The sequence below is a fragment of the Apteryx mantelli genome, chromosome 19 (genome assembly GCF_036417845.1).
Source record: "Apteryx mantelli isolate bAptMan1 chromosome 19, bAptMan1.hap1, whole genome shotgun sequence".
Classification (NCBI taxonomy): Eukaryota; Metazoa; Chordata; class Aves; order Apterygiformes; family Apterygidae; genus Apteryx; species Apteryx mantelli.
The window spans coordinates 9,702,400-9,717,487 of NC_089996.1; the positions used below are offsets into that span (position 1 = coordinate 9,702,400).

A 15,088-nucleotide genomic window follows, 5' to 3' on the forward strand; every position below is an offset into this window, starting at 1 on the left:
CACAGTTTCCAGATACACACAAACATGCAGATATACACACACACACACACAGAAAGATGAAGAGACATCCATTTGTCCCAGCATACCCAATCCCAGAAGCAGTTTCAGAACATCCCCACATGTGCGACCAAGAATACACGTGTAAAACAGGGAGCATGGAAAGGGAAAAGACAAAACAGAAGACGGTCAGTCACAAGAAACCAGGGCAAAAAGGTAAAGGATATATGCTGCATAATGTTCACATGTGCATTTTAAACACATCATACTGTGCTTAAACAACATGGGAGGTCTGGCTGATGCAGACAGGCATCGGACTACAAGGAGCTGACGCAAAGGAACTGGAACTGGATCATGTTCCCTCCAGTGACACTGTCCACAGATTCCCAAAGAGTCTGCCAAAGACTGGCTGACAGGGTTCCTTCACCATCACCAGATCAGCCTGTGGTGAATGGGAGTTGGATGCAGCACGAGGAACAATATAACAAAATATTTCACACAGTTACAAAGCTCTCTGCAGGTAAGACTGAAAAGTGTTTTGAAAACACTCAGTCATAACTGCCTCCTAGCTGTCTGAAAGCATGTTACTCTCATTTTACAGAATGGGAAACCAAGGCAGAGAGAGGTCAAGGCTGGTTTTTCAAAGGAGCCTCCTGGAGTTATGTAATGCTATGCGCTTATTGCTCAGTTTCCATTGCTGTTCTGGAGGAGATGTTGTACAATTTAGTTCTACTTGGAATCGGACCCTTCAGCCCAGCAACAAAAATCCATCAAGGGAGAACAGTCACATACCATCAGGCATTTAACTCCTTCAAAAAACCCAACATACGTGATTTCCATAAAATTAGACAAACAGCAAGCCAAGCATCAAAATACCCAGAAGTCTTGAATCTCACTCGCCTGCTTTAAAGAACAGACTTCCCACAAGTAGAAGTATTTCTCTGCAAGCTTCAATGACTTAACTAGAAACATACTTGCCAGCTGCTAAATCATTATTTCCTCTGGAACTGCACCTACTTCAGAAAAGCATAGTTCTCCATTTCCATCTGCTGCTCTGAGTAACAACGTTGTCACAGCTCTAGATCGATCAGAAAGAAAGCACCTGGCCTAGCAGCAGACCTTTTTACAGACACCAGAGGAGACACATACCATCCGAGCTCCAGCTATTCCTCCGACTGCTCTGTTTGATGGGGGTAGTCCCAGGGAGATCACAGCATGTGAAGATAGCACTCTGTCCAGGGACCTGCACCAGTTCTATGCACTTGCCATTGAGCTGGGAGGACAAGGCACAATGCATTGGCTTGTACGCAAAGGCAGAACAATATCCTGAGAGGCAGGCCCGCTGGTAGAAATCTAACACCTTCTTCCTGTGTAGAAGAGACAAAAATCAGACAAAGCTGGAGAAATCTGTTGCATTTCTGACGATGTACACTGTAGTTCAATGCAGGAATCACCAACTGGATATTTGGAAAAATGTATTCTGTGGGCAGTGGTAAGAGACTCTGAAAAAAACTTTCCTTATTGTTTCTGCACCCTCTAAGCTGCAGGCACTGCGGGGCAACAAAAACACATATTCCAGCAGGGGTTGTGGTGAACATTTCTGGTTGCTCATTAGACAGATTGATGAATATGAATGCAGTACTTTTGGAATACACATTAATATAATATGCTCTATATGGCTGCCAGATGACTCTAAGGAAGTTCACTGCATGACAGCAGAGGCTTAATTCATCAGAGAGAAAGTTTATCTGTAGGAAGACAAACACCAAGGAAGGAACTGACAACCCTGACAATAGAACCTGTAGCAGAGATACTTAAAATAACAGACTATTCTTCCACCCCCCTTCACAGTCTGGGTCCCCGGTACTGTATTTGAAGTCTCCAGTTAGTCAATACTAACTGGACTGAATCCCTGGAATAATGTAAAGTTCTTCTCTATGTTGAACTCACAAAGGTAACACTAGACTGAACATGGGATTTTTCATCGGCTCCTAAGATGATAAATATTCCAAAAAGGACCAGTTGGAGTTATGACACACCTGAGGATAAGCAGATTTAGTAGAACAATGTGCTGCTGTTCAGTGAAGCCAAATAATACTGATCTGCTCAGCTAGCAGGAACATAAATTTAGCCTATAGACGAAGACGCAACAGACTGTCAGATGTCACTGCAGGTCTAAAAGGATGCAATGTGGTACAGTGGATTGGTTTGAAGCTATCAACAGCAAGTACAATTGATCACTTTGCATTTTATGTAAGATAAGGCATTTCTTGAACAAAACTCTTTGCCATCAGCATATGACCTGACTAGAATTCATGGTCCTCCTATATAGTGCAGTCAGGTTCCATTTATAAGGGGTTGATATGTTAACAGATACAGTAGGAAATGCTTTACTGTTACGGTCCAACAGGTTGATTGTAGCTATCTAATCCTTTACACTGCTATGCTTTTAACAACAGATTATAAGCAGACACTGCTCATGTTCATAACATACTTCAAACTTCTGTTAAATAGTTTAGCAAGCATCAATAAAGGGAATTTTAATACAGAGTGACCAGGTTCCTTCTGCTGTTTAGCAGCAACTTCTGAACACACCAAACGACAAAGCTGCCTACCTGTCAGAGCCAGAGAGGGGGTAGATATCAGTGCCATCCCAAAAGTCTGTGCAGGCCTCGAGGATGATGTCGGCTGTCCCATGAGAAAACATCTGCTCAGTGCCTGAAGTGTGAGAGAATGAGTCAGCATCACACCTACAGGCTCCCAGCAAGGGATTTCATACCAACTGCTCCCTTATTTGTTAAAACAGTGTTCCCACAAACTGCCTCGATCCACTCCAGATATCCCCTCTCCTCTGTTAAGAGTTTTCAGTCCCTGTCAAGAAATTATTCAAGACTGGATGAGATGCGTTCAGCTGATATTTGCCCAGCCATGAGTTTAAGCAAGCTTAGCCAGGGAGTCAGTTCCTATTCTTCCCTTGCACTGTGCAACAGTCCTCCTCCTACAGAAGGTGGGGGCAAAGCTTGCTCCTGTATCCAGTACAACAAAAACGAAGATATTCTTGTGTGCTTCTTCTCATGAGGGGATAAGCACCAGTGATGAGACTAAAGGAATCAAAGTCTGCCTACACAGGAAAGTGCATTCGATTTTAGTCTGGGAGAGGACTGTTCTTGAATACCTTCCATTTACGTAGCAGAGGATAATTTAACGGTGTGATCCATTAGATAGCAGCCTGTTTCACAAAGGGTCCTGAGAACCAATTAAATCAGGATGGGTCAAAAGTTCAAAATAACAGACTGTAAAAGAATAACTCATGTCTTGACCAGCGGAAGAACTGAAAATCAATGGACTCCACAGCTTGTTCTATTTTTACTTCTGTTACTTTATTCTTTAATACAGACTTACAACTTTTAATTCCCTCTTGTAGGCTGGGGTGTTGCAAAGGGTCTCCCAAAAGTGTGTGATGATACTTGTCTGATGCAGGACCCAGGCACAGGACACAAGGCAAAGGATGCGGGGCTGCCTCCCCTCCACATTTCCTGTTGCCTTTTATTTGTGCTGCTACATTAACATTGCACGCACGTAGACTTCACTGTCTAGGTTCCCTCCTCCAGCTGCTCTGTGACTTTGCCCCCAACAGCTTCAAAGCTGATCTAATGAAAAAAACATCACTGCCAAGAAAAATGAGCCCAAAGGCTTCTTACAGGCGCTGCTGCTGACTGCAAATGCTCACACTAGCTGGTGAAATCAAGAGCCAAGAATACCCACTAGCATAAATCAGGCAGGGACCTTCAGGAACACTGGAGGATTTTCCAAAACACAGCAGCTCTCTGCTTTCTTCTATAAATAGACATCACACGCCAAGTTTATCAGCATAACAAACCTCCAAAACCAATAGGAGCAGTGTATGAAAGAAGGAGCTTGTTTCAGGGACACAAAGGAGTACTTGTCTGGGGCTCTGGCTAATTTTATTATATAAACACCTTGCTTTCCACCTTGCTCCTATGGTCAGAGAGTTCTTGCTGGGAAAGAAGGAACAAGAGATGTTCATTGAACCATGCAGAGCCTATGCCCTGGACACAGAGCAAGAGCTTACAGATGACCAGGTGCAAACACATACATACATTCATGCCTGAAAACAACTGCAATCCATTTCCCATATGATTCCCATTCAATGTCAACAGCATCCCACACCACAGTCCCTACAAGGGGTAAATGACAGTGACAGCACATGCTACAAATTGGAGGGAGCTCATTCATCCGTCATTGCTAGCAAAGTGAGCTCAGCCTCTCCCCTTCCTAAATCAAAATCCAGAAGGCCAGGATTTCTCTGGCACAAGGGAGGGAACTAATGAACAAGACAGGGAGGATGTCTATCTATTCACAACTGCTGGGACTCATTAGAAAGAACTGAGCTGTGCAGCTACAGCAAGGGAAGACAGAGAATATCAAGTCATTTTACTCCACTGAAGACACCGATGAGCTTCTATTTCCATGTGGTTATTATGGATGGGGGAACACTGCTAGATGGCCAAGCACATATTTCAATGGACTAAACAATGGAACATACAGATAAGTTACCTCCTATTTCTGCTACAGCTGTAGAATTTATTATATATCTCCCTTTGACTTCAGCACATCATGGGACTGGGTGGATTCAAAGACTTATTCACAGGTATTAAATCAAGAGAGGTTAGTTACGATCATCTAGTCTGACTCTTCTGCATAAAAACAGCCATTTGATTTCACGCAATAATCTCTGCATAATCCATTATTTCTGTCTGCATGCATTTTAGAAAACTTCAAGTGATAAAACGCTACCGCATCATTATGTGAAAGGTGTTCCAATGGTTAACAAACCTCACTGGTAAAATTCCTCTTATAATTTACTCTAGACAGCATAATCCAGGTCACACATGTACTCGTCTGAGCTCCAGCCTCTGAACTAAACCATTTAAAAATGAGGATAAGGAGTTGAAATGAGGCAATGTTAAAAGGTTTTCTCTACACTGAGAATCTCAGCACTGGAAAAATTCTTGCCTAAAAGGCAAGACAGAAGCAATCAGGACAAACAAGGGAGCTCCTTCCCAGATTAAGACACAAGTTTAAGAAGAACTGGGCAAGAGGAGACAGTTTATTTAGTAAATCTCTGGCCAACATATTAACCATATTTCAGATTCAATACAGAACATATGCCAACTCCAAAGACCCAAGATCAGTCGGTTAATTTATTACTGAGACTAAGAGCTCTGAGGGGCAAGCTGTCAAATCTTGCTGAGGTGCTTTAAGACCTCACCATGCCCAGCTGCATATCCCTTCCATCCTAGCCCATTCCTATTAGAACAGAAAGGAGTAGAAGGAAAGGCGAAGTCAGCATGGCCTCAGGTGTTGCATTCGTGGTGTGATGTATTAGCTTAGACTACCAAGATAGTGATTTATTATCTTGGTTATCAGACAGATGGGCAACACTAGCTAAAACCCTGGGCAATATTCAACCATGTGCAGTATCAGTTTCTATACCATAATGAAGTGTATTCAAAACCAAATTAAAGAATTACCTTGTTCTACTCTGCCATTTGGTCATAGAAAAGGTAGCATAGTCAAACAGGTTTACTATGAGCTATCTAGGCCAATTTGCAAAGATTGTTTATGATCCTGGAGTGAGCCAGAGCTGGGAAGAACTGCTCCCTCAGTATGCCCACAGTGCTGACCACTAAGGTTTGTTGAGCATATCTGTATTGGCCACAGGCAGAGCACTGCTATCACCCCATAGGGATCCTGGACTGTTCCAGACTGGCATTTCCTAGGCTCCCTACGGAAAAAATCCTTCCCTCCTGAGCTCGATGCCTGAAGAAAAGGCAGCCTTACTGGTATTGGTATCCTTCACAAACAGGTTAATCATGTGACTCAGAGGTGGTCTCCTCTTGGTGATTGACGAAAGCTTCCCCAGGATCGTCTCCTTAACCACTTCATCACTTGGCAAGCGATATAAGGCCAAATAGTTCTCCTGCTTGAAAAGGTCTTTGGCACCCGGCATGAAACCTTAAATATGAACATGAAGAGGAGAAAAATAAGGCTGTAACCAAAGCAAAAGACAAGTCCTCCCTCCTTCTTCCACACCCTCCACTTTGCTTGCTCTCATTCTGACATCTCCCCAGCAATAGATGGGTGAGCTGTTCTCATTGTGCATTTACACCAAGATGGTTCAATATCTATGATAAAAAGCATTCAGAATGACTAGATGTTATTAGTAATGACAGCTTTTATTCTTCTGGTTCATTGACGAGAGGAACTGTGACACTGAAGAACAGGCACAGAACAGAGTTCAAGAGCTTTCAAATTTTAATTCTAGTGTTGCCTCTGACCTCTTGTCTCCTCTATGCCTCAGTTTTCCCATCTGTAAAATGAACTGAGGTACCTCATATCATCTATACCCAATCTCCTGATAAAGCATTACTGTAAAGACAGGTCAGCTATCTGTCCATTAGCAGCTGTTCTTTGTCTACTGATATGATTGGCAGACTCAAGTCAGAAGAATACCAAGCCTAGCCAGGGCTGGCTGGAAGTGTCCTTGATGAAATTTGTTCCTTTGATAGCATCTACAATATCTGAATTTGCCAAAAGCAACCTCTTTAATATACTCTTTTGGCGGCCCGAAAACAAACGAGTCAGTTCTGTAATTCTGCCTTCACAGCAATTGGGTCTGGGGAAATACTTCTCATGCTCTCTAAAGATTCAGCCATCCCTCTGCTGACAGCTCTGACTCCTCTGTGTCCACTCCTCCTATTTCTCCTTACCTATTAGCCTGGCAAGCTCACAGAGGCCCCAGGGCACATGAACAGGCAGCACAGCATTGTGAGTCTCCTGCAGGGCAATGTTGCAGAGGTGGTCAGAGAAGCGGCACAGACGCTCCGTCACACTGGCATTGCAGAGATTGAGCAGCACATTCAGGCCCAGAGGCTTGAGGGAATTCAAGTGCATCTGCCAGTTGGAATCATCAAACTGGATGCAGGAGGGGTTCTGCTGGTCCTGGGACAGGCTAAGCATCTCGAGGTGGTAGTCACACACAAAGTCTTCAGCCTCACAGGCCAACACCTCACTGTCACCACCAGCCTGGTCCAACAGGTAAGAAAATTCTAGTTGGTTACAACGAATACAGCTTGTCTTCCTGAGCCCACAATCCCGCAGGGCATTCCCAACTAAATTTCCAATTAAAAGGGGAGACTCCACAGGTATAATTCTGTCATATAGCCCTACAAGAGACTAACTGCGCCCCTTCTGTATAGCTTACCTGAATACGTTCCTCCTCTCCACCCTCCGTGTCCTTGCTAAAACTCACATTGGACCCAGAGGGATGCTTGCTTCTGCTGTTTGGCTTTCGGTGGGCATGGGCATCGGGAGCCTTTGGAGGGTCACTAGACCAGTTGTTTCTCTCTTGCTCATTGGTGACATGGACTGTGTCTGCCAGGGGGCCAGAGAGCAAAGCATCTCTTTCATGGGGCTGCAAGAGACCAATTAAATGAACGGTGGAGATTCAGTGGTTGAACATGAACCACAACTGATTCACATGCAAAATGTACTGAACTGGGGACAGAGAGAAAGGGGAGACACTGCCTTGGGACTCCTGTAGAAGAGGATCTGATCCTCACTGCTTCTTAATCTTTCAATTAAAGAATTATGGCCACAGGACTCCTCTACAAGCAAAGCCTTCTTCTCTGTGCAACCACAAACCCCACAGTTCAGGAACCAAAATCAGAAACCTGATAAGGCTGTGTTGAGTACGTCAGTCAAACTATGTTACTATGTTATGGATTACATATCTCTCACCTCTTCCTCCATCTCAGGGTGGCAGAAGGACCGTGTAGAGAGTTCATCAGTCAGGTCTTCATGGCTATCATGAGGTGGTTCCACTTTCCCACTGAAGAACAGAACAGTCTCTGGGCTGGGGTTTGGCCAGGAAAGAATCCCCTGCTTGTCTACACAGCAGAGCACCTAGAACATGCCACAACACCCACAAGAAAGCAAAATCTCAGTGAAAACATGTTTCAGTGTTTATGCATAGTTGTAAATACTGAAAAGTTTAACAAACACAAGGGAGGCTAGACAAGTCCCTTCTCCACCAACTTTCTGCATGAAGAGACTGCACCTAATGTCTCTCCAAGAAATGGAGAGTTCCCTGCTCTAGCAGGATTGATGGGTTGTTTAATACCAGTTTTATTTCAGGCTATTGTAAGATTAGGCATTAAATCCATGGGAAGGAAGCAACTGCTGAACCTGTTTCACTAGTTAATACCTTATAGGGACCAGAACCAGCTGGTACTCAAATGGGAGTCAAGGGGGTTGTGGAACCAAAACCAGAGCTGGAAAATACAGACTTCTTGCTAGATGCCATAGAGTATCTCTAACCATTGTTTTTGTCTTTAAATATGCTGCTTGGACAAGACAAGACAGTTGTAAGCTCTTCTGTAAAGAGGAGTGCCCTGAGAGGTCTCTACTCCCAGCATGGTGAATTGATCACTAAAAGTCTGTGTCTAGGGAAGGATAACCTGAATGAAGCAAATGAAGCATTCATGCAGGGCTCCTCCTTCTGACAACCCACCAATACTCACAGTGACGGATCCCAAACTATGCAGCAAGCTGGAGGTGAAGCTCAGAGTTGGGGATTTGCCTTTTAAAACACACAGGAAGTGGCTCCAGATACAGCGTATCATTTCCTGCCAAGGAAAGCAGAGAATATCAGACAATTAAAGACTCATTGGAGAAAGATGAGGGAAGAGAAGGAAGAAATGGAGTATGGAATTACCTGCTTTCAGGTTCAACACAGTGATACACTGCAAGATAAAGGTCTGTCTCTGTGAGAACCCGTTAACTGGTGGGGTGTTGATTTTCTCAAGGGAAAGGCATTTCTTCCCCTCTCAAAAGAATGCTAAGAGACTGTCTAATTGCTGAATTGAGAATCTGCTGGAGCCATCTTTGTCTTTCTAGAAACGCAGAAGGGAATTCTGAAGGGATTTCATTTGGGGTGAATCAGTTGTTACCTCTCAGTATTTTTTCCTAACAGAACTCTCATTTCCTTGGATAAAAGGGTTTGAGGCCTTCCCCTAAGCTTATGATCACCATGCTGCAAATTGGTTAAACTGAGTCACTGTGATGAAGTGATTTGCCCGAAGTTACTTACTGAGGCAGTGTCAATGTTGGAAATAAAGCCAGGGTGTCCTGACTACTGCATCATTACAATTTAATTATAATCAATGTGGCAAAAATCTGAAAGAAGGGGAAATTTTGCAAAATTAGAAAATCATGGTGGCACTCTTCAACTTCCACATGAAAATGTTTCAGAGAGAGTCTGGATGGCAGGAATCAATCCAAGCACCAGAGCTATATGTTTTTCTCTGTGCACTCCTAAAGCCAGCAAAACCAGGTCTGCATTGTTATGTTATTTTACTGCTTTTCAGCTGCCATTCTGGAACACTATCGCTGTAGAGCACTTCCCCCAAAGCTCATTATATCTAGCTCCTTAGATGCTAAGGGCTGGTATAGTCAAATGCTCAAATGCAGAACAGTCATGAGCTACAACCAGAAGACAAACGTTCTTGTTTAAACCAGACTGTTTCTTGCAAGCAAAAATGTTGCTTAGGTACAGAGGAAAGAAGCAGATCTTTTCAGCCAGGAAGGTCAGCTCAAATCACTCCCATTTAACACCGAAAAACAGCTCAGCTGTTCATTCCTGTAACAGCTCTGAACAGTAGGACTTGAGAGGCACTTCAGGACAGAAAAGGCTGATTTCAAACCATTTGCAATATTCAGAAGAGTAAAGCTGGACTCAGTATCAAAGTTACCTCAATCTCTGGTCAGTAGAGCAGCTTTTACATGGGAAGGTGTAGGAGAAAGACATGCAACCTGTATGCATAGCAAATTAAAGCAGCAAATAAGTGACAATGGACAACTGGCATAAGCAAAAGGGTTTAGGAACAAGCAGGAGATCAGAGAGAAAGGAAAAGGATATCATGACGTTCTGCAGTGAAGATGGAAAAAAACAATTCATAATAATAGTACCTGAGAAGATACCATCTCTGTGTAGCTGCTGAGAGTGTCCTCTGAAAACTTAGCAAGCTGCAGCAAGAGAAGAGACCAGTTACTATAATTGTGCTCAGAAATGTGGCATGAGGATCATCCCTCCCTAAATATTGTGCTTTCCAGAGAGAAGAAAGCACGAGTCCTGCTCTGTGGGAATTGCTGTGCTGGGACAGACCAGCATAATCTATTAAAGCAAAGGACTATGTCATTATCTATTTGTGAAGCACAAGCAAAGTGCTTGGCGCTGTACATCACAGAATGAAGACACAGTCCTCACCTAAATGTCTAGAGAGAAAATAATAGCTATTAGACCAGGAGGAGGCTCTTTCTAAATGGTTATTTTAAGACAGAAAGAGCCAGTAGTGACTGATCTGGATTTAAGATATATGTGTCTGTTAAAAAAAGACAGCTTAAAGAAAAGGGTTGGAAAAGTGGGTATCTGGAACACAACGGATACAGAGGAATGAGGTGACATGAATGGGCTATGAATAGGAAACAAAAAGAAATGATTTACAGCAGGGCACTACCCCAGGGCTCCTGGAATTACAGTGAGAAATTCACCAACTCAAAAATTGGGCACCCAGCACAAAGGAATTCCATAGAAGATGCAATTTTGAGAATCAGTTTAAATTCAAGTAGCTTCTTAGGATAAGTGGACATGGCAATTACATTTGTATGAAACAAAACAATATCCCAAATAATAATGCACCGCTATGGTACTTTACACAGGATTGGTTTAACAAAACTGAAAGAAGTCAAGACAAATCTGATAGAAATAATTTAAACAGAAAACTGTGAAGGATAATTGGGAACTTATTTATTAACAAAATTTTATTAAATTTTTAAAAAGCTACGATTCCATAGTAAAAATAAAAAAGTCTGGTTTTGAGTGGAAGTGAAAATAGAAATAAAAATTAACATAAAAATAAGAAAAAGTATACCAGTGGCTAATTAATACCAGTCCACTGCTTGATGAAGATAGTGAAATTGTAAACGATATTGCAGGCAAGGCAGACATGTTAAATAAATATTGCTATTCCATACTCAGTGATATACCATATGATAACTGTAAAATATTTTCCATTCTAATACTAGCTACTGAAACTAAATATTTTTAAATCAGCAGGTCTAGACAACTTTCTGACTGTTATTACTGATTTTGAACAAGGCTTGAAGCACGGGTTAAGTCCCAGTGCACTGGAAGAAAATTAATGTTGTGCCAATGCCTAAAAAGGATAAGGAGAACAAACCAAGTTACTACAGGACCCCAGACAGACTTAGATTTCAGACAGAATAACAGAGAAGCTGATATGAGACTCAATTAAAAGAACAGAAGTAGAATAACATAACCAGCGCCAAACAACACGAGTATATTAGTAATAAATCTTGTCAAACTATTGTGATACCATTTTTGACAAAATTACAAATTAGACTGATAAAAATAATGGTTTTGATGTAGAATACTTGGTACTTTGACTTGGTACAAAATGCTCTAACTGGTTTCCTAACAAAAAACAGAGTAATACAAGAGCAATAGGGCCCACATTAAATAGATTAGAAATTGTGCTATCTGCAAATGGAATAGAAACTGAGGAATCATTTTCGATGTGCTACTAGGTCAAGCAGAAAACAAAATCATTATTGATACAGATTGTAAACCATACAAAGATTGGGGGCAGTGTCAAATAATAAAGAGAACAGATCACTGCTACAGAACAACATGGATTGCTAGGTAAACAAGCAAAAACCATGCATACCACCAGCTCCAAACATAAGGTTGCCTATGTAGGAGCAAAGATGAAGGTTGAGTTTACAGGATGAGGGCTCTGTCTTAGAAAGCAGTAACTCTGGTGAGGACTTGGAGGCCACTGTAGACAATCAGCTGAATGAAGCCTGGTCATTTAAAACAATGGCTAAAAGATCTATGTAATCTTTTGTTGCATTAATAGGGGAACATGGAGTAGAGAGTCCAAATTATTCCGAAATTCAGCACAAGCACACTGTTATGGAATATTTTGTCTTTTTTGGAGACTCATAATTCTGCAGTGATCCTGAAACATTGCAGAAAGCTCAGAGGAAAGCGAAGAGAAAGATTAGAGGGTTGGAAAATATGCTTATAGCGACTCAAGGTGCTTAAACTGTTTACTTTATCAAAGAGACTGTACAGGGAATGTGAGTAGCTACCCACACACCAGAAATTTGATTGAGATGCTCTTAAATCTAGGACAAAGGATGTAAAAAGATCCAAGGTTGGAAATCAGATACTACAAAAATTCACACTAAAATAGAGTGTACATTTTTAACAGCGAAGGTAAACAATTACTGAAACAACCTATCAAAGGCAGTACTGAACATTTTCAAACAAACATCAAATTCCTTTCTAGAAGGAATGCTGCTGTATTTCAGTCCTAGTAATGGCACTTGAGGCAGGGGCTCCTTTGGGGGCCACTGGTTTGTCATGCAGGATCTCTGACTAATCAGCCACAAGGGTCTCCTATGGCCTTAAAAATCTGGAAATCAAACAGCTTGAAGATGATGGGAGGGGGCAGAAGGTGGACAGGAGAGTCACACAGGTCAAGTGGTTGGAGAGGAAGAGGGTCTTACCTGCTACATTCGGAACGGAGTAGAGGGAAGGAAGGTGTGAAATAGAGAGGCCAAGAGAGGACTGCCCTAATCAGAGGGAGAAAGACCAAGGCACATCACAACGGTTGTTCTGCAGGGACAAGGAGGAAGGATCATGTCTGAGATGTCACAGAGAATGAGCTGGGTGGACAGGGTGAGCTGCCTGAACATACATGGAGAGAAAGAAGAAGATAGGAAAGAACAAAAGGGAGGTGCAAGTGTGAGTGACAAGGCAAATGGAGATGTTGAGAACGATGAAGCAGGGAAGCCAAGGAGCTCTGTTTTTTCCCTGCCAAAGAGCAAGGTGTGAGGACAAAGAGGAAGGTTTCAAGGAGAGAAATCAAGTGATGCTGAGAATAGGTGGGAAGGCAAAGAGGAGAAATCACTGAAAAGAGATGGTGTAGGGGCAAAGAGATGTCACTGATGATGGTAACATCTGTCTCCCTCCCAGGACACTCAGGGAGAGTTATGTGTAACCTATAGGGAAAAGAATAGAAAACAAAGACCCAGGGCCACACAGGTCAAGGAGGGACAAAAAGGAGAGAGAAATTGTGTCCAAGCCCAGGCATAATAGAAGTCAGCAGAGGAGACAAACACACCATGGTGCACCTCTCCTCTGCACTGGGAGACAACAAGAGACTTCGAATACCTGCCAGTGGAGTCACTTTGGGATCACACACCCACCAGACTTCTGACCTCCACCCCTCAAACCACCAAAACCATCAGAAATTCCTCTTACTCCCTGACCCACAGCAAAGGCCATGCCTGCAAGCCAAGCCCCAGAACTCAGGAAAAGGCTGCTCAGCCCACAGGTCATAAGAGAGGACTGCAGAGGATCTCATGTAACCCATTCCTTCTCAGCGGCTAAATGCTCCCTACTTATAGACACCACATGGAATTTACCTCCATGCAGAGCCCTCTAACAGATTACATTTAGCTGATAAGCACCTGCCTTGAACAAACTTACTGAACCACTGGAGCTTCCTATTACCTTTGGGACATTTGTAGCTAGACTGAAAAAACTGAAACATCTGACCAAGAATAAGCCACACTGTGCTCCAGGAAGAGGGAGTAGGTGGGATACCCAAAAATTCAACAAGTTTTTATGATTATGTGGATTCACCTGCTGAATTCATTGTGCTCATTTCACACACTCATGTGCCCTTCACATCCCCCACCCCTTCCCTCTGCAACAGCTTGATGTGGACAGATACCTACCAGTGAGGTGGATGAGGCCTTGCTCATCTGGGCCAAGACTCTGGCTTCTCCAAAGGCTGTAGCAAGAATCCACAGGACAGGAAAGAGCAATGGAAGGATGGGCAGGACACCATTCACCTGAAAAACCATTCCCGATCACCAGCAAGCACAGAGACAACAGGGAGTCAGGCCTGTCACATGACCTCTCTTCCACCACGGTGAGAGGATGGGTAAAAGGCAATGGCAGAAAGGAAGGAGACACCTTGCAAAACACTGAAAACTGAGACCCAGAGAAGCACAGAAGGGGAGACACACACACCCTTAGGGGATTGTAATGAAGGAGGACATGAACAAATCACACCAACTTGTTGTTGCTTTTCATGCTGAATTTGGCAGAAACTCTTAAAGTTTAAAAGCAAGATATACATACATACATATATATATATATACACACACACACATATAATTTATATACATGTAGAGCAAATAACTTCAAGGGCTGCCTAGGTGGAATGGCAGGGGTGGAATGTTGTCCTGCTCCAGAACACCTGGACCCAGCATGCACAAGGAACGACATGCAGAGGATGCTCCCATAGCATGGAGCAAGTTGCTGATGGAGGGAACTAGCCACAGTGGTGCTTTGGGGAGGAGAAGTGTAGTGGAGCTCAAAGCATTCCTTTACCTGTAACTGAAGAAGAGTGTACTGCCAAGAAGCAATTCCAGGAGCTTGGAAAATGAAGCGCACAGCATTGGTGATCAAGAAGCCAACCTGCCATTCAAACAGAGGGGACACTGTCAGCAAACTACCAGTGCTTGCAGAGAAGGATTTTTTCACTCCCTTGAAACTTTCCCAGCCCTGGGAAAGTTTAGAAGATACAGTTGTTTTGCTGCTGCAGTGCCTCCCTCCACTCTCACTGCTAGATGATGATGGCTCAGCATCTTCGCTCCACTGAACTATCCAACGTACAGAGCCAGTTGCATGAGTTACTGCCTGACCACAATTTCTTGTTGATGGCTGCAAATTCTTCACCTTTATTGACAAAGCATAGCTATACTCGACAACAGATGCTTGAAATGAAACCTACCAGTACAATGGGGACAGCATACTTCAGCATTACTGACTGTACAGTGAATCTCTCATTATCCAAGGCTGTCACAGGACGTGACAAAGCCATTTCCAGACACCACCTGAAAAATG

At 43.0% G+C, this 15,088-nt stretch overlaps 1 protein-coding gene across 10 annotated transcripts in view; it reads right to left on the reverse strand.

The window, feature by feature from the left end:
* Positions 1-15,088, reverse strand: part of TMEM94 (transmembrane protein 94) — a 53,269-nt gene that overhangs the window by 12,605 nt on the left and 25,576 nt on the right. For 8 of the 10 annotated variants that reach the window (XR_010886060.1, XM_067308239.1, XM_067308240.1 and 5 more), the window contains 11 exons: positions 14,976-15,078; positions 14,573-14,659; positions 13,912-14,028; positions 10,051-10,107; positions 8,604-8,708; positions 7,822-7,986; positions 7,286-7,495; positions 6,792-7,107; positions 5,863-6,036; positions 2,613-2,715; positions 1,147-1,364 (listed from right to left, as the gene is read on the reverse strand). Coding sequence is in view for 9 of the 10 variants with exons in the window: in XM_067308239.1 (XP_067164340.1) it covers positions 1,147-1,364; positions 2,613-2,715; positions 5,863-6,036; positions 6,792-7,107; positions 7,286-7,495; positions 7,822-7,986; positions 8,604-8,708; positions 10,051-10,107; positions 13,912-14,028; positions 14,573-14,659; positions 14,976-15,078 (1,655 nt within the window). In the remaining variant the exon portion in view is untranslated. The remainder of the gene's footprint in view (positions 1-1,146; positions 1,365-2,612; positions 2,716-5,862; positions 6,037-6,791; positions 7,108-7,285; positions 7,496-7,821; positions 7,987-8,603; positions 8,709-10,050; positions 10,108-13,911; positions 14,029-14,572; positions 14,660-14,975; positions 15,079-15,088) is intronic. The other 2 variants (XM_067308237.1, XM_067308238.1) reach the window with 2 other exon arrangements.